The sequence below is a fragment of the Peromyscus maniculatus genome, chromosome 1, assembly GCF_049852395.1.
Source record: "Peromyscus maniculatus bairdii isolate BWxNUB_F1_BW_parent chromosome 1, HU_Pman_BW_mat_3.1, whole genome shotgun sequence".
NCBI lineage: Eukaryota > Metazoa > Chordata > Mammalia > Rodentia > Cricetidae > Peromyscus > Peromyscus maniculatus.
Genome location: NC_134852.1, coordinates 30913463 through 30931691, shown reverse-complemented (window position 1 = coordinate 30931691; position 18229 = coordinate 30913463). Strand labels below are relative to the sequence as shown.

The following is an 18229-nucleotide window of genomic DNA, read 5'->3' as shown; positions in this document are numbered from 1 at the left end:
ACTATGGACACCAAGTGACCGGCCACCACCCGCTCTTGTCACCGTGACTTCTCCGTTCCTGGGGCTGATGAGTGGTGGCTGTAAGATGAAATAAACCCTTTTCTCCCCAGGTCACTCCCCTCCACCCCCGTTTTTCAAGAAAAGGTTTCTCCGTGTAGCCCTGACTGTCCTGGAACTCTCTCTGTAGCCCAGGCTGACCTCAAACCCACAGAGATCCACCTGTCCCTGCCTCCCCAGTGCTGGGATTAAAGCCGCATGCCATCACCCCCCCCCCGGGTAATTTTTAGATTTTTAGACAGAATCCCACCACTAAGTTACTCATGCTGACCTTGAACTCAAGATCCCCTTATGCCAGCTTCCCAGTGGGTTCATCACCTCATCTGGCTCAATCCTTGCTGTTTAATGTTTAATGCTGCCTCAAACTCCAAAGCTGGTGTGAGAAGGCAGAGCTCGAACTCTCCCCTCTGCTCAGTTTAAACAGATCATGTTAAGAAAGGGGTGGGCTTGGTCCTCCCCCCACATCCCCCTCATCTGCCCCTTTCCCATCAAGGAAGTCTGCACATTTTTAAAACCTTTTATTGCAAATAATATACACGTGGAAAGATGAGAAAGGGCAGATATGATGGCTTGACTCTGTCATCCCAGCGTCTGGCAGGTCGAGGTAGGAGGACCAGGAATTCAGGGTCATCCTAGGCTATGCAATGAGTTTGAGGCCAGCCTGGGCTACTTGAGACCTTTTTCCAAAACAACAACAGAAAGTTTAGTGAAAAGTGCAAAAAATGGGTCAGTGAGTTCTTAGATCCCATAACTCAATGTCTTGACCTCCAAACACCTCAAATTCCCTCTTCTGGTCACTTGTCCCCAAAGATAATCACTGGCTGCTAATGGCACGCACTAATTTTTAACCAACATTTATACTTTGTTCTGAATGGAATCATATAACCTGTTCTATGGTGTGTCTTTACTATTTTGCTCAACACCACTTTTGCGAGATTCTTCCAAGGCCACGGCAGGTAACCGTCAACTGCCATTTTTCATTGCTGTGTAGTACTCCATTGTGTGACTGGATCATAACCTCCTCATGCCATTTGGCTGTTCAGACTTATTTGTGTTGTTTTCAGTTTGTGGCTACTATGAACTGTCCTACCAGTCTACATAGTTTGGGGGAGCGTATGAACCAATTTCTCTTGAGGTGGTACACCCAAGAGTGGGACTGCTGGGGTGTAGTGTGGATGCCAGTTCTGTTTTAGAGACACTGAAAAGCAGGGGTTTTGTCCCCCCCTTCCTTTCTTTTGAAACAGGGTCTCACTGTGTAGTCTTGGCTGTCCCGGAACTCACTGTGTAGACCAGGTTGAGCTCAAACTCAAAGATCCGCGTACATCTGCCTCCAGAGTGCTGAGATTAAAGGTGTGAGCCACCACTGCCTGACAGGGTCTCACAGTGTAGCCCAAGGCTGGACCTCAACTTGCAGTGTAGTCCAGCTTGGCCTTGAAGTAGTGATCCTCCTGCCTCAGCCCCTTGGGTGCTGGGATTGCCACCAACCACCCTTGTGAGAAATGGGTTTGTAAGGTGAGTGGTGTGATTTGGCTGCGAGGTATCACAAAAGGCTCACGTGTTGAAGGCATGATGGGCAGGGGTGGATTTTGAGGGGCCTCACTCAATGCACTGATTAGTTCCCAGATAAACGCGCCTTCAGGAGGTGGGACCAGTGGGGCCAGGAAGGATGGGTAGAGGGGTGAAGGTTGTGGCTGGGGGGACGGGAGTGAGGCTCTTATTTTGACGCCATCTTTAAAAAGGGAGCCCACCCACACTAGGGGCTGGAGTGGTGAGAAGCGAGGCAATGCTGGAGGCGCTGTCTACGCGGTGAGCCCAAGGGGGCCCCCCAGAGCGATGGCCAGTAGTGGAGCCACAAGCAGCAGGGTCAGGATTCGGGGAGCCCGGGGAGGGGCCGGGGACGTGACGCCGGGGAGGGTCTGTGTCACCGAGTCCTTGTTGCAGAGGTGGCCCTCGCAGCAGTAGCCCTGAAGGTCGATGGACGTCCAGGGGCTGATGGTGCCCATGGTGGTGCAGGACGGCCGGTGGCAGGTCCGGATGTACACGGGCACCGAGAAGTTGCCTGGGTGGACAGGGAGGAGGGGTCAGGCCGCGGGAGGGGCCTCCCTGGAGCTCTGCCTTTGCAGGCAGGGGCGGGCCTGCATCCTCTGACACATCTCAGGTCCCTCAGAGGGCAGACGTGCCTCCTCCCTCAGACCAGAGCCACACCCCCTCCTTCACGGTACTACAGGCCTCCTCTCTCAGTCTACAACAGGCCTTTAGATCAGAGCCATGCCTCCTTTAAATCACCGCCATGTCTTCTTCCATGGACTACACCCGAGCCTCCTGCCTCAGACCAAGGCCACAGAGAACATGCCTCTCCGGTGCCTCTGCCCTCAGGCCTTCCGCGCCTCCACATTTCTATCCCAGGCCATCCCACTATTCCAGCCCCTCACCAATGTTCATCTGGCCGTTGCCCTGGAAACAGACGCTCTGGTCCTGGTGGCACTGGACTCGTCGGGACCTCTCAGGGGAGCAGTCTTCGGGGCGGGTCCCCAAGCAGGCATAGCACTCGGTGCCACTGAGCGTCGGCGGGTCAGGTGCTTGTAGAAAACAGTAGATAGGTGAGACCATTGCTCCAGGCTGGCAGCGCCGGCTGCGCATTGCAACCGCTCATGCAGAAGAGGAGTCGGGCAACCTACAGCCTGAGTAGCGCCCGGCGGAGGCCCCGCCCCAGACCTCTCCAGCCCCGCCCTCACCTCTAGCCCCTCCCCCGCACCTCAAGCCCCGCCCCTGCACTCTGCAGCCCCGCCCCCATCCCTCCAGTCTCCTTCTCACCTCCAGCCCCGCCCTCTCTCAAGCCCACCCCCGTCTCTCCAGTCCCGCCCCCATCCCTCCAGCCCCGCCCCGCTCTCCCAAGCCCCGCCCCGTCTCTCCAGCCCCGCCCCATCCCTCCCGCCCCGCTCTCTCAAGCCCCGCCCCGTCTCTCAAGCCCCGCCCCCAGGCACACCTTGGCTCAGGTTGGGGAGGCTATCGTGGTTCTTGAGTTGGGTGTTGCAGAAGTCTGTTGCGCAGCCGCGGACCACCGCGTAGTCCGGAGGCAGCGCATCCTGGTTGGACTGCATGGGGCCGGTGGTGGGGCCGGTCCAGCATCCCTTCCGGACAATTGTCACCAGGGAGCGGTACCCTGGGGAGAGCACCAGGCTGGAATGAACTCTCCCTCCCGCCTCCTGCCTGTCTCCTCTCACTCAGTTGTGCCTTCTGCTACCTTGTTTTGTTTCTCTTTAACTTTTCTTTCTATTTTTGAGACAGGGTCTCCTGGAGCCCAGGCTAGCCTCCGACTATGTTCTCAAGGATGACCCAGAATATCTGTTCCTCCTGCGTCTCCTTCCCGAGTGCTGGGATTATGGCTTGTGCCAGCCTGTCCAGCCTGTCCAGTGTCCATTTCCTGCCTCCCTCTTCTCTGTCCCTCCCTCATCTCTTGTCCTCCTTCATTTCATGCCTCTCATTTACCCTCTCCCTTCTCTTCTTCCCTCCCTTCCTCTCCCCTCCCCTCCCCCCTTCCCTCCCTTCTCTCCCCTCAGTTCTCTCCTCTCCCTCGGTCTCTGTTGTTTTTAAAGATTTTATTAATTTTAGTTTGTATGTAGCACACATGCAGTGCTCACTGAGGCCAGAGGAGGGCGTTAGATCACCTGGAACTGGAGTTACAGCGCTGTGCAAGCTGCGATCTAAGAGCTGGAAACCAAACCTGGGCCGCCTAGAAGAGCGGCCAGTGCTCTTCACCACTGAGCCATCTCACCAGCCCTGTTTTGTTTGTTTTTCTGAGACAGGGTTTCATACAGCTCTGGGCTGGCCTAAAGCTTGCTCTGCCGCCAAGGATGACCTTGAACTTGTGATCCTCCTGCCTCCGCCTTCCAAGGATTGGACGGGCTTGGATTAGAGACTTGTGCCATCATGCCTGTTTCTCTCTTTCCCTCCGACCAGGTCTTGCCATGTAGCCCAGGCTGGCTGCAAACACGCAGTGCTCCTGGATCTACCTCCAGAGTGCCAGGATCCCAGGCGTGAATGCCCATGCTCAGCCTCCTCCCGCGTCCCCACTCTCCTCCCTCCACTCTCTGTCGTCTCTTTATCTCCACGGCTGCACACGCTCTTGCAGCCCTCAGGTCCTCACCAGTATCCAGCAACAGCATCGCCTCAGAGCACCCCTGGGGGCAGGAGACACTGGGAAATGTCATGGCGCTGAGGTCGAAGGGCCCGAAGTAGGTGTGCTCGAAGCTGTAGCACTGTAGGGCTTGGGAGCCTAGGAGAGGGATGGGGTGTGTTAGCAGGTCGGGGGGAACCTGGGGCTCCACACAGTATGGGACAGACACACACCAGGCTTCTGTGTCTCATGTCACCATGAGACAGCAGTGTCTCACCAAGTGCCACCATGGTCCTCGAAGACCTCAGTCACTTGCATAAGGGGCTGAAGTGATTTCCATGCTCTGCCCATCCCCCAAATGGTCTACACCCCGCGGTCGGAGGAGTGCAGTCTCACACAGTCACAGCCAGCTCAGCAACGCAATTGAATGCATGCAGAGCAGCTTGGATGCAGCCCCGTGTTCCCCGAGACCCCACTAGGATGGACGTGTCAACAAAGCCACTTAGGGGGGGACCACCTCACTCACAAGCTCTGGTGTCTGTATTTTGCATGTGTCATAACAATGACAGAGGATCAAGGGACACAGAAGCTGAGAGAGGGCCAGCAAGTTGGCTCAGCCAGTAAAGTGCTTGCCACCAAAACGGACCATCTGAGTTCGAGCCCCAGGACCCACGTGATGGAAGGAGAGCATCAACTCCGGCAAGCTGTCCTCTGACCTCCACATGTGAGCTGTGGAATGTTCCCGTGCGCGCGCGCGCACACACACACACACACACACACACACACACACACACAGACAGAGAGAGATGACATAACTTTTTTTTGGTTTTTCGAGACAGGATTTCTCTGTGTAGCTTTGCGCCTTTCCTGGATCTCACTCTGTAGACCAGGCTGGCCTCGAACTCACAGAGACCCGCCTGTCTCTGCCTCCCGAGTGCTGGGATTAAAGGCATGCGCCACCACCGCCCGGCAACATAACTTTTTTTTTTTTTTTTTTTTTTTAAGAAGCTGAAAGTTGTGGAAGAGAAAAATCACACACACCAAAAGAGAGCACAATTATGCAGTTAGAAATGACACCATCTGCCAGCTAGTGGTGGCACACGCCTTTAGTTCCAGCCCTCGGGAGGCAGAGGCAGAAGGATCTCTGAGTTCAAGGCCAGCCTGGTCTACAGAGGGAGTTCCAGGACAGCCAGGGCTACACAGAGAAACCCTGTCTCTAAAAAACCAAACAAACAGACAAAAAGAAAGAGATGGCATCATAGACTGGGAAGCTGACTGGGGGTGGTGGTGAAGCTTGTCCTCTAGTGTGAGGGATAGGGTTAGACCCCAGGCGTGGCAGCCCACCTGTCACCCTAGTGTGAGGGAGGCAGAGAGAGTCGATCCCAGAACAATCGAGCCAGCTGGACTAGATCAACAATGAGGGCTGGGTTCAAATGAGACCCTTCCTGGACTTGGCGGAGAGAGATGGAGGAAGATGCCGGTGTCAACCTCAGACCTCCACACACACGTGCATACACACTGCACACATACACACGGCAAAACGAATGAGGAAAATAAATGATCCCATCGAAGTAGTTTAAAATCATATAATGGAAACACTATACAGACATGTAATCCACAGAGATAGCACAGCAACAGTGGACATGTGTGTGCAAAATTACACACACATCTTTTTTTCTTTTCAAAGAAAGCGAAGGAGAGAAACTGACCCTCAAAGAAATATTTTTGTTGTTGTTGGTTTTTTTTTTTTTTTTTTTTTTTTTTTGAGACAGTCTCATGTAGCTTAGGCTGGCCTAGAACTCACAATTCAGCTGAGGCTGGCCAGGTGTTAGGATTACAGTCCTGCACCACCATACAAAAACATTTAAAAATTTGAAATTGTTGTTGATCATGGTGGCGCATGCCTTTAATCCCAGCACTCAGTAGGCAGAGACAGGTGGATCTCTGTGAGTTTGAGGCCAGCCTGGTCTACATTGAAAGCTTCAGGCCAGCCAGGGCTACACAGTGAGACCCTGTCTCAACATTTTTTCTATTACATTTTATTTATAGTGCTGTGGAGGGGGAACATGAGTGTGCCCCACCCAGTGCGGAGGTCAGAGGACCAGTTTTAGGAGTCAATTCTCCTTTTTCACCGTGTCGGTCCTAGGGATCAAACTTGGATTGTCAGGCTTGGTGGCAAGCACCTTGGAGCCATCTTGCCAGCCCCAAAGTGCAAGCGCCTGTACATACACACACACACACACACACACACACACACACACACACACACACACACTTAGATATTGACATCTGGTACAGAGAAGCACACGAGGTTGCTAACACAGACACATGTACAGACACCTGTTTCCCGAGGTGAGCAGAGGCTCACAAATTAAGCCTCGTGTGGGAAGGGTTTGCTTAATATCTTCCTAACTCTCCCCTCAGGACCCATTCATGCTCAAGTGAGTAAGTCCTGCATGACAGAGGGTCCAAAGATGGAGTTAAGGTCCTTGCCAGCTCCAGGGAGAGCCCCGATAGCTCCCCAGAAATCCCTTCAGTGAGGGGCTGGGAGGGAGAGGAAGGAAGACCCAGTGTCAGAGGAGATGACAATGTGGGGATGCAGAGGGGATGAGAAGGGAAGCACACATGCTCTCCCCCATCCCAAGATTGGAGAGGACAAGCCTCTAGCCCTCCTCCCTCAGACACAGGGTCCAGACCCAGCCCTCCTCCCTCAGACCCAGGGGTCCAGGCCCAGCCCTGCTCCCTCAGACTCAGAGGTCCAGCCCCAACCCTCCTTCCTCAGACCCAGGGGTCCAGGCCCAGCCTCCTCCTTCAGACCCAGGGATCCAGGCCCAGCCCTCCTCCCTCAGACCCAGGGATCCAGGCCCAGCTCTCCTCCCTCACACCCAGGGATCCAGACCCCAGACTTCCTCCCTCAGACACAGGGATCCAGGCCCAGCCCTCCTCCCTCAGACCCAGGGGTCTAGACCCAGACCTCCTCCCTCAGACACAGGGATCCAGGACCAGCCCTGCTCCCTCAGACCCAGGGATCCAGGCCCAGCCCTCCTTCCTCAGACACAGGGGTCTAGACCCCAGACCTCCTTCCTCAGACCTGGGGTGCAGGCCCAGCAGCCCTCCTCCCTCAGACACAGGGGTCTAGGCCCAGGCCTCCTCCCTCAGACCCAAGAATGCTGGCTCTGGTCGTTCTTCCTATCAGACTCAGCGCAGGTGGGTACCTGTCAGGCAGAGCCCGATGCCGAGGAGGCTGAGCAGGAAGGTCTTGGGGATGCCCATGGCAGCCTGCGGAGCTGAGATGTGACACCGAGGACAACTCCTTCCACTCTGGCTTGCTGTCAGGCGGGTTTTCCCTGTTGATCCCCAGGCAACCCGGCCACCCAGCCCGGCCAGGATTCCAGATTCCTCCACCCCGCCCTTCCGCCCTCCTTCACGTGGGCTGCCTCCTTCTAGGTAATCATGGTGGGGCCACTGGAATAAGGGGGTGGGTACTCAGGCTCCCAGCCCCGAGGGAGGCATTAGGGGCCTGGAACCTGGATTTGGGGGTGGGTGATTCGTACTTCGCTGGTCTGTATCCTCCTCGCTACATTCTGTGCTGGTCTGCAGATGGTACCCCGATTCCTGTCCCCCACTCCTTCACTCCAGCACTCAGCACCCACACAGACACAGGCTTGGAATCCGAGAATCGAATCTCCAGGCGAGAGAGACACCCAGCCATCCTCTTCTCCTGACTCTACCGGCTCTCTTCAGTCTCCAGCATCTTCCCGCTGTACTCCCTCCCTCCTGACTGTTCTGATCACACAGGATGATGGGCTGCTGTTTCTCTCTCACCTTGGACTGGGGACACCTCTGCAGCCTCTAGGGATGTTTGTGACAATGAACGGATCACTGGATGGATGGATGGATGGATGGATGGATGGATGGATGGATGGATGGATGGATGGACAGGTGGATGGACAGGTGGATGGATGGGTGGGTGGATGGATGGATGAATGGGTGGATGGATGGGTGGATAGGTGGATGGATGAATGGGTGGATGGGTGGATGGATGGATGGGTGGATAGGTGGATGGATGGATGGGTGGATGGATGGATGGATGGATGGATGGATGGATGGATGGGTGGATGGGTGGATGGATGGATGGATGGATGGGTGGATGGGTGGATAGGTGGATGGATGGATGGGTGGATGGATGGATGGATGGATGGATGGATGGGTGGATGGGTGGATAGGTGGATGGGTGGATGGGTGGATAGGTGGATGGATAAATGGGGGGATGGGGGATGGATGAATGGATGGATAGGTGGGTGGATGGATGGATGGATGGATGGATGGGTGGATGAATGGGTGGATGGATGGATGGGTGGATGGGTGGATGGGTGGATGGATGGGTGGATGGATGGGTGGATGGGTGGATGGATGGATGGATGGGTGGATGGGTGGATGGATGGATGGATGGGTGGATGGATGGATGGGTGGATGGGGGGATGGATGGATGGATGGGTGGATGGATGAATGGATGGATGGATGGATGGATGGATGGATGGATGGATAGATGGATGGATTGGTGAATGGGTGGGTGGATGAATGGATGGATGGATGGATGGATGGATGGATGAATGGATGGATGGATGGATTGGTGAATGGGTGGATGGGTGGGTGGATGGATGGATGGGTGGATAGATGGATGGATTGGTGAATGGGTGGATGAATGGGTGGATGGATGGATGAATTGGTAGAGGAGCGGGTGAGTATCAAGAAAGGGAGAGAAATAAAAATGGTCACACATGAGATGCAGAATGACAGGTTAGGGCTGTGGTTCAGCTGGTAGAGTACTTGCCAGGCATTCAAGAAGTCCCAGGTTCGGGCCCCAGCACTGTATAAAACTGGACATGATGTCCCCAAGGCCAGGCTGGGATACATGAGATATTGTCTTAAAGAAATAGTAAATAGATAGTAAATAGATACAGAAGCCTTGTCAGGATGGCTCAGCAGGTCAAGGTGCTTGCCACCAAGGCTGAAGACCCACATGGTGTAAGGAGAGAGGCAATGCCCACAAGTTGTCCTCTGACAAGGCGCACACCCCACCACACACACCGTCGAGATGAATAAGTAATTCTAAGTTAAAAAGAGATACAGGAAGACACAATCCGGTGTGGGCAGATGTCAGTGTGGACTCACAGACAAACTCAGAGGTGAAGAGAGACACCCTAGTAGACAGGATGTGCCCACAGAAGGTGCTGGTAAATGTTAATTAAGTAAATGGAGTCCCGCCGGCTTCCACAATACCTGTACTTAAACTGATGGAGATCTGATAGCCCAAGGTTTGTTTGGGAAAGTTCCTGACTTAGAGACCGAGGCAGGGGTGGGGGCGGGGCTGACAAATCAGACAGTTCGGACACCTTCATCTCTTTCCGGGATGGTGAAGGCGGAGCTGTCCCGCGGGGCGGGGCGGGGCGGGGCGGAGTGGCGCAGCCCATCATTCCAACGCTCAGGGGGAGGCAGGAGAATTTAAGGTCATGCTGGCTACCCAGGGAGTTCAAAGCCAGCCTGTACCTCAGGGGACTCTGTCTCAAAACACAAACGAAAAGCCTGGGGCTGGGGAGGCAGGCTGGTCTATGAAGCGCCCGCCGTGCAGGTATGAACTCCACCATCTACGCACTTGCTTTAAAAAGACACAGCAGCTTGGTTCTGGGACCCAGCGCCCGGACAGCCAGAGGCAGGGGGATCCCTGATGCTCGCAGGGCGGCCGACCTAGCTGACTGAGTGAGGTCCAGGTTCAGTGAGAGACCTGACTCAAGACATAAGATGAAAGGAGGTGCCCCACCTCTTCCAGACGCCTTTTTCCACAGGCACACACACACGTGCCCACATGCACACATACATATATCACACATGCCATACCCTCTACCCTCCACTCCCTCCACACACACGAGGCTATGTGGGGTTTTTGTTTCATTCATTCATTCATTCATTCATTCATTCATTCATTCATTCATTCACTTAATGTAGGTGAGCGTTTGCTTTCACTGTGTGCATTCAGTGTCTGGAGACAAGAAAAGGGTGTCAAGTCTCCTGGAACTGGACTTACAGAGGGTTGTGAGCTGCCATGGGGATGCTGGGAATCAAACCCCGGTCCTCTGGAAGAGTAGGCAGTGTTCTTAACCACTGAGCCATCTCTCCAAACCTGACCTTGTGTTTTTAAAGATTTATTTATTTATTTTTGTCTGGGTGAGCATAAGCCACGTGTGTGTAGATACCAAAGGAGGCCAAGAGAGGGCGCCAGATCCCCTGGAGCTGGAGTTACAGGCAGTTGTGGGAGCTGGGAACTGAACTTGGGTCCTCTGCAAGAGCAGTATGAGCTCTTTGTTTGTTTGTTTGTTTTTTGAGACAAACAAACAGAGTTTCTCTGTGTAGCCCTGGCTGTCCTGGAACTCACTCTGTAGACCAGGCTGGCCTCCAACTCAGATTCATCTGCCTCTGCCTCCCAAGTGCTGGGATTGAAGGCGTGCGCCACCACCATCACACCCAGCCACAGTGTGAGCTCTTAACCACTGAGTCATCTCTCCAGCCCCACAAAAGCTTGTAATTTCAATTTCTGTCCCGGCCCCTTTGAAGGGAAGGTGAATCTTCCATTGGCCTCTGACTGTGAATGTTTCTCTGTCTTTGAAATGCCGTCATCAGGGGAGATAGTGCCCTTATCTGCCAGTCTCTGTACGGGGTGAGATGCTGGCACTGATAAGCCACAGTGAGCAGGCATAGTCAGCCTAATCAGAGAGAGAACTTTCTGCAGTCTCAGGAAAAACTCCGTGGACTCAGCAGATCTCCTGGAGCAAGCTCCATTGGCATCTTCCAGCAGCTTCTGCTGCTAAAAATCCTCCCGCTTTTCATTGCTCAGGCGCTGAGTTTAATCCTAATTTGGGGCAAGAATATTGAAAAAGATTTCCTTTAAAACAAACAAAAAAAACAAAAACAAAAACAAACAAACAAACAAACAAAAACAAAAACAAACAAACAAACAAACAAAAAACAAAAACAAACAAACAAACAAACAAACAAAAACAGGGACTCACTATGTAGCCCAGGTTGGCCTGGAAACTCCATGTGTATGTAGACCAGGCTGGCCTCGAACTCACAGAGATCCACTGCTTCCAGAGTGCTGGGATTAAAGGTGTGTGCAGCCACACTGGATAGACATTTTTGTGTCGTCTATTTACTGTGTGTGTGTGTGCGCGCGCGCGCGTGTGTGTGTGTGTGTGTGTGTGTGTGTGTGTGTGCATTTGTGCGCATGAGCTCAGAGGAAGTGCACATACACACATATGCTCACCTATGTGGAGACCAGGGTGTTGTCCCCTTATTTCTTCTAGAATTCACCAGTTAATCTAGGCTGGCTGGCCAGGGAGTCTCAGGTATCCACCTGTTTCTCCCTTCCCAGTGCTGGGCTCACAGGCTGGCACACACCACACCCAGCTCCCTCTTTACGTGGATTCTGAACTGAACTCACGTCTCCACGCTTGTGTGGCGAGCACTTTACCTCCAGGCTATCTCCTCAGCCCTCCTGTGCTAGGGTCAGCTCACGCCGTCCAAACTCCCGTTGGAGCCAAGGATGACTTTGAACTCCCGCCTCCGCGTCCCAAGCGCTGGGGTTACAGGCCTGTGCCCCCCAGGCCCAAAAGCAGGTGCATTCTTCATTCTTTATATTTATTTGTTTGTTTATGGAGGCACCCAGCCCTTGTGGGCAATCACAGACAAGGGCTCCCCTGCTCCTCTCTTAATCAGGCCTCACTTCCCAGAACCTGTTAGGCATCCATGTTGTTCACCCTGCTTCTCTGGTTCCCAGAGCTCTACTGGGGGTGGGGTTGGGGGGTTGGGGATGGAGGAAGGTCCCCACTGGGCAGGGTGGAGCTCCGGCCCTCTAAGGAGTGCAGTCTAGCTAGCAAGGGCGCTGGGTTTTTGCAGCTACTGTGGGAGGGGGCGGAATTGAAGGACGGAGGTTTAAAGAGTAGGCTGACAACTGGTGTGTGCGAGTGTGCGCGCGCGCGCGCGCGCGCGCGCGTGCGCGCGTGTGCCTGTGCCTGTGTATATGTGTGTGTGTGTGTGTGTGCATATGTGTGTGTGTGTGTGTGTGTGTGTGTGTGTGTGTGTGTGTGTGTGATCTTGGCTGATAACCTCCACGTACTTATGAAGACGTAAAGGTGTCACATGGGGAGTTCCCCATTAAGGCAACCATGACAGAAGGCAGTGATTCTGATTCTAAGGTATCCTCTTGGGGTTCCCAGGGAGTTCACCACCCTCCCTGCAGCCCTCTGAAGATGTGAGAGCCCCACCCACATCCCTGGCATTAAATGAAATGTTTAGGAAGCTGCCAGTCAAACCAAAATAAACCTAATGACCAGGGCTGGTGTCGCAAGACAAAAAATTACGGCAAATTCAGTTGACTCTGATCCCTGGAGTCCACGTGGCAGAAGGAGGAAACCAACTCCCACAAATAGTCTCTGACCTCCTGACCCTAACACTGTGGCATGCTCACCCGGCCACGTAAAGAAGGGAATGGATAACTGGGAGAAGCATTAAAGCGATGTAGAGCAACTTGAGGAAGACACCAGGGTTGACTCTGACCCCAACACGCACCCACAACCGGTCAGTGTGCAGAGAGCGAGACCCCAGGGTGCTCAGTCCTGAAAAGGCATCTCTGTCACAGCTCTTCCCCCAAAGGCTCGGGGGGGGGGGGCGGGGGTCAGCAGTAGAGGACGGAAGATGGGCCCAGCTAGAGACAGTGGCTGACACCAGGAAGCAAGCATGGCGCATGCGTACTCACAGAGGTGTGACAGCAAACTCAAGCCAGGGGCTTGGGGATTTAGCTCTGTGGTAGAGCACTTGCCTAGCAAGCCCAAGGTCCTGGGTTCGGTCCTCGGCTCTGAAAAACAAGAACAAAACAAACAAACAAACAAACAAACAAACAAACAAACAAAAAAAAAAAAAGCAAACTCAAGCCAGAAAAGCAACTGGAAAGGGAGAGGTGGGCACAGAGCCCCAAGCCCTAGCTGAGGATTTACTGGCTTTTGATGGCTTCTGGGAGAGTTTTTTTTCTTTTCTTTTTTTGTTTTTGTTTGTTTGTTTTAATTTTATAATTAATTTAATTTTACATATCAGCCACAGATTCCTGTCCTCCCTCCTCCCACCTAATCCACCCCCCCCCATTCCCACCTCCTCCAAGGTAAGGACTCCCCTGGGGATTCAGCTCAGCCTGGCAGATTCAGTTGGGGCAGGTCCAGTCCCCTCCTCCCTGCACCAAGGCTGAGCTAAGTGTCTCAGCATAGGCCCTAGATTCCAAAAAGCCAGCTCATGCACCAAGGACAGGTCCTGGTCCCACTGCCTGGGGGCCTCCTAAACAGTTCAAGCTAAACAACTGTCTCACTTATCCAGAGGGCCTGGTCCAGTTGGGGGCTCCTCAGCTATAGGTTCACAGTTCACGTGTTTCCGCTAGTTTGGCTATTTGTTCCTGTGCTTTTTCCAATCTTGGTCTCGATATCTCTTGCTCATATAATTCCTCCTCTCTCTCAACGATTGGACTCCTGGAGTTCTACCTGGGGTTCAGAGAAATGGATGAGATCTACATGAGCAAACTGGGGGTGAGGGGGGATAACAGAGGGCAAGGGTCAGGGGAAAGAGAGCTTAGGGGAGCAGGAGGTCCCAGCTGGATCAGGAACAGAGTGGGAGAACAAGGAAAGAGATACCATGATAAATGAAGACCCCAGGGGAATAGGAAGGAGAGTGCTAGAGAGGTCCCCAGAAATCCACAAAAATACTTCCACTATAGTCTACTGGCAATGGTCGAGAGGGTGCCTGAGCTGACCTGCTCTGGTGATCAGATGGCTGAACACCCTAACTGTCATGATAGAACCCTCATCCAGTGACATATGGAAGCAGATGCAGAGATCCACGGCAGTTTTCTTTAATGACATCATCCCTGGGAAGTCAATCACACTCCATGCATATTTTCAAATATCTGTTCTCCAGACTAACTCTCTCAGTTTTTATTTTTTGTAAGCAGTTTACCCAATATCTGTAATAGCTGCCATCTGCTTCCAGCTTTGCCGTTCACTGGCCAGAATCCCCCACGGTGTTGATGCATAGAAATAGGCACATCGTGGAAATCCAGCAAGCGTGTTTAAAAAATCTCTGTGTGTGTGTATGTGTGTGTGTGTGTGTGTGTGTGTGTGTGTGTGTGTGTTGTGTGGGTGTGGTTATATGTATATGTGTATGTGTGTGTGTATTGTGTGGGTGTGGCTGTATGTATATGTGTGTGTATATTGTGTGGGTGTGGTTGTATGTATATGTGTGTGTGTATTGTGTGTGTGTGGCTGTATGTATATACGTGTGTATATTGTGTGGGTGTGGTTGTATGTATGGGTGTGTATTGTGTGTGGTTGTGTGTATATATGTGTGTGTGTGTGTGTGTGTGTGTGTTGTGTGGGTGTGGTTATATGTATATGTGTATGTGTGTGTGTATTGTGTGGGTGTGGCTGTATGTATATGTGTGTGTATATTGTGTGGGTGTGGTTGTATGTATATGTGTGTGTGTATTGTGTGTGTGTGGCTGTATGTATATACGTGTGTATATTGTGTGGGTGTGGTTGTATGTATGGGTGTGTATTGTGTGTGGTTGTGTGTATATATGTGTGTGTGTGTGTGTGTGTGTGTGTGTGTGCTACAGTGCACACACACATGGAGGTCAGAGGGCAATCTTGGCTATCCCTCCTTGTCTTCTTTTTTTTTTTTGAGACACAATCTTTCTTCTCTTGCTCACTGTTGGGCATGCCAGGTGAGGCGGCCTTTGAACTTCCAGGGGTCCTTTGTGCCTCCATCTCCCATCTCACCACAGGAGTGCTGGAATTCCAGATGCATGCTCCAGACCTAGCTTTTCATGGGGTCTGGGGATCTGGACTCAAGTCTCCATGCTTCCATGGCAAGCGCTTTACCCATGGAACCTTCTTGCTACACCCAGCAATGATTTTATTTTATTTTTGGAGACAGAGTCTTAATTATGTAGACCCAGGCTGCCCTCAAAAAGGCTGCCCTCAAACTTGACATTCTCCTGCCTCACCCTCCCCAGTACTGGGGTCACATGTACCATCGCACCTAATGAACAATGATTTTAGTCTATTTGTTTTGCTTATTAAACATTTGTGTGTGTGTGTGTGTGTGTGTGTGTGTGTGTGTGTGTGTGTGTGTGTGTGTGTGTTTGCCAAGTATGTGTGTTGAAACCAGAGAATATAGTGAAGGAGCAGATTCTTCCTTTCCAACATATGTGTCCTGGGATCGAACTCAGGTCATCAGATTTGGCTGCAAGCACCTTTAGCAACTGAGCCATCTCATCAACCCCCAAGCCTTTTTTTTTTTTTTTTAGGAGATAGGGTCTCACTAGGTAGTTCTGGCTGTCCTGGAACTCACTATGTAGATCAGGCTGGCCTCAAACTCAGAGACCCACATGCCTCTGCCTCCTGAGGATTAAAGGCCTGTGCACCATCCCAGCTCCAAGCAAGGACTGGAGACTTGTTAACTGAAAGTCTCTGTGACCCAATAATTGAAAAATATTTAGTATTCCTTATTTCAAATGACTCCATTAATTTAGCGTGTGGTAATTGTAATGAGTTTTCAAAAGTTAGCCCCTAAGTCATGCTCTGTTTCTCTAGCCAGTCTTTGTTTCCACGTTATCTGCAGTGAGACTGTTTTTCGAGGACTCAGCTCCACGCCTTGTCAGAAACCGAAGCCGGTATATTGTGCGCCAATATTTTCTCTTGTTACTTTCACACACTCAGCTTGGAGCATCAATATTTCTTCCTCGGAGCAGATTTTTAAATTGTAAAATTAGCGCAGTGGTGTACGTATGTTCACGGTGTTGAGCAACCAATATCTAGAAGGTTCCATCTTGCAAAGGGGGAATCCCAGGCCCATCAGACAAGTCTCCCTCCTCTATCCTCCCCCTCCCCCAAGCCCATGGTGCCTTTGTTCATTTTCTGTTACAATAACTAACACTCCACAGGCTGGTAGTTTACAGAGCACAGCAGTTGGTTTAGCCGGTGGTTCTGGAGCCCTGGGAAATCTAGGAAGAGGGCTTGGCGGGATCCCTCGTCTTAACATGGTGAATGACACCCATGGCGAAACAGGTAAGGTGTCTCTCTCCCTTTATTTTGTTTTTTTATAATTTATTTATTTGTGTATATTGGCATTTTGCCTGTGTATATGTCTGTGTGAGGGTGTTGGATCCCCTGGAACAAGAGTTACAGAGAGTTGTGAGCCGCCATGTGGGTGCTGGGAATTGAACTCAGGTCCTCTAGTAGAGCAACCAGTGCTCTTAACCGCTGAGCCGTCTCTCCAGGCCCCTCCTTTTGTTTGTATTTGTAACACCTGTAGGTAATACATGTGTACGGTGCCGTGGAGTCATACACATGTATTACCTACGGGTGTTAGCATGCAAGTATGTGTGTGCACCATGCATGTGCAGACGTGGTGCCCCTGAGGCCGGAAGACCACCTTGGGTCCCCTGGAACCGGAGGTACAGAGGGTTGTGAGCCGCCATGTGGGTGCTGGGCGCAGAACCTGGGTCCTCTGTAAGAGCGGTGGATGCTCTAAATCACTGAGCCGTCTCTCTGGCCCTTGTTTTTATTTTTCATTTTTTGAGATAGGGCCTCTTACAGCCTCAAACTTCCCAAATAGCTAAGGCTGACCTTGAACTTCTGATATCCCTGTCTCCACCTCAGGAGTGCTGGGCTCTCTGGTGTGTGACACCACAGCTGCTATATGCAGTGATGAGGGTGGAAGCCAGGGCTTGACACATGGCAGGCCAGCGCTCTACCAACTAAGTGACATCCGTGGCCCCCATTTCTCATCCTCCTTTAGAAAATCATTGACAGCATCATGGGCACCCACCCTGGTGACCTCATCTTGACCGTGTGACTCTCAAAGTTCCCACTGTCAGTATCATCCACAAAGGAACTTGAGGGTGAGCTTCCCACACTTGAAGTTTAGGAGAAGACAGGGAACCCGTGGTACCTGGCAGTTGGCATCCTACTTAATTTCTGTGGCCCTGACTCTGCTGCAAACCCCACTCTAGGTGGGATTGTGGATTCCTTGTCCTTTTGTGACTAGCTCGTTTCACTCAGCTCAAGGTTCATCCATGTTTAACCTCTGTAGAATTTCCTTGCTTTTGTTTCTCAAAGTTTTGTTTTTGAGACAGGATTTCTCTGTGTAGCCCTGGCTGTCCTGTAACTCATACATTTTGGTTTTTGATACAATATCTCAGAACTGATGGTCCTCTTGCCTCAGCCTCCCAAGTGCTGTGATGACAGCCACATTTGGCTTTCTTATTTTTTAAGACCGAGTAATATTCCGTTGTATGGATATACCACATTATCTTGCCCATCCGTCCATCAGTGGACACCTGGGCTGTTTCCATGTGCCGGCTCTAGTGAATAAAGCTCTTATGAATGAGCAAGGGCCCACAGATGTCTACTAGGGACCACCTTTGAATTACCTTGGATAGATAGCAAAAGATCTTCGTTTGGGGTGTGGCACGCTCTCACAGGTGCAAACTCCACCTCCTCCTCTTCAAACAACATGGGGTCAGTGCTGTTTGTCTGCTATAGGCTGGATGTGGTTGTTTGCCCCCAGGAGGCTTGCTCGAGGGGCCTGGTGCTGAATGGGACAAATCTCAAGAGGTGGGGCAGATGCAAATGACTTACATCATGGGGGATTCCACCCTGATGAATGGACTCACGCTGTCACTCAAAGTGGGCCAAGCCCAGTGTCACTGCACTAGTTAGCTCTTACGGGAGTATGACAGCATAAGGCAAGGTCACCCCACATGCTCCGCATCACCCTGTGTCACAGGATGCCCGTGAGAGGGAACTTGTCAGGACTCTGGTGCCGTCCTGGCTCTACCAGCATCTGGGGACAAAGAAACCTCTCTTCTATGTAAGATGCTCAACCTCAAGCCCTGCGTTACAGCGGCACATGAAGATTCCATCTATGGTCTGCAAGGCAGATGCTCCTGGGGGC

The 18229-nt window shown here is 52.1% G+C and overlaps 1 protein-coding gene across 1 annotated transcript; it reads right to left on the bottom strand.

Annotated features, from left to right (window-relative positions):
• Nucleotides 1–560: 560 nt before the first annotated feature.
• On the bottom strand, nt 561–7484 carry Lypd5 (LY6/PLAUR domain containing 5). The gene is made up of 5 exons (XM_006993265.4): nt 7390–7484; nt 4205–4333; nt 3044–3220; nt 2490–2636; nt 561–2116 (listed from the first exon to the last, which is right to left on the bottom strand). The coding sequence occupies exons 1-5, from the start codon at nt 7445–7447 to the stop codon at nt 1857–1859; spliced, it is 771 nt and encodes a 256-aa protein (XP_006993327.1). The 5' UTR covers nt 7448–7484; the 3' UTR covers nt 561–1856.
• Nucleotides 7485–18229: the final 10745 nt, after the last annotated feature.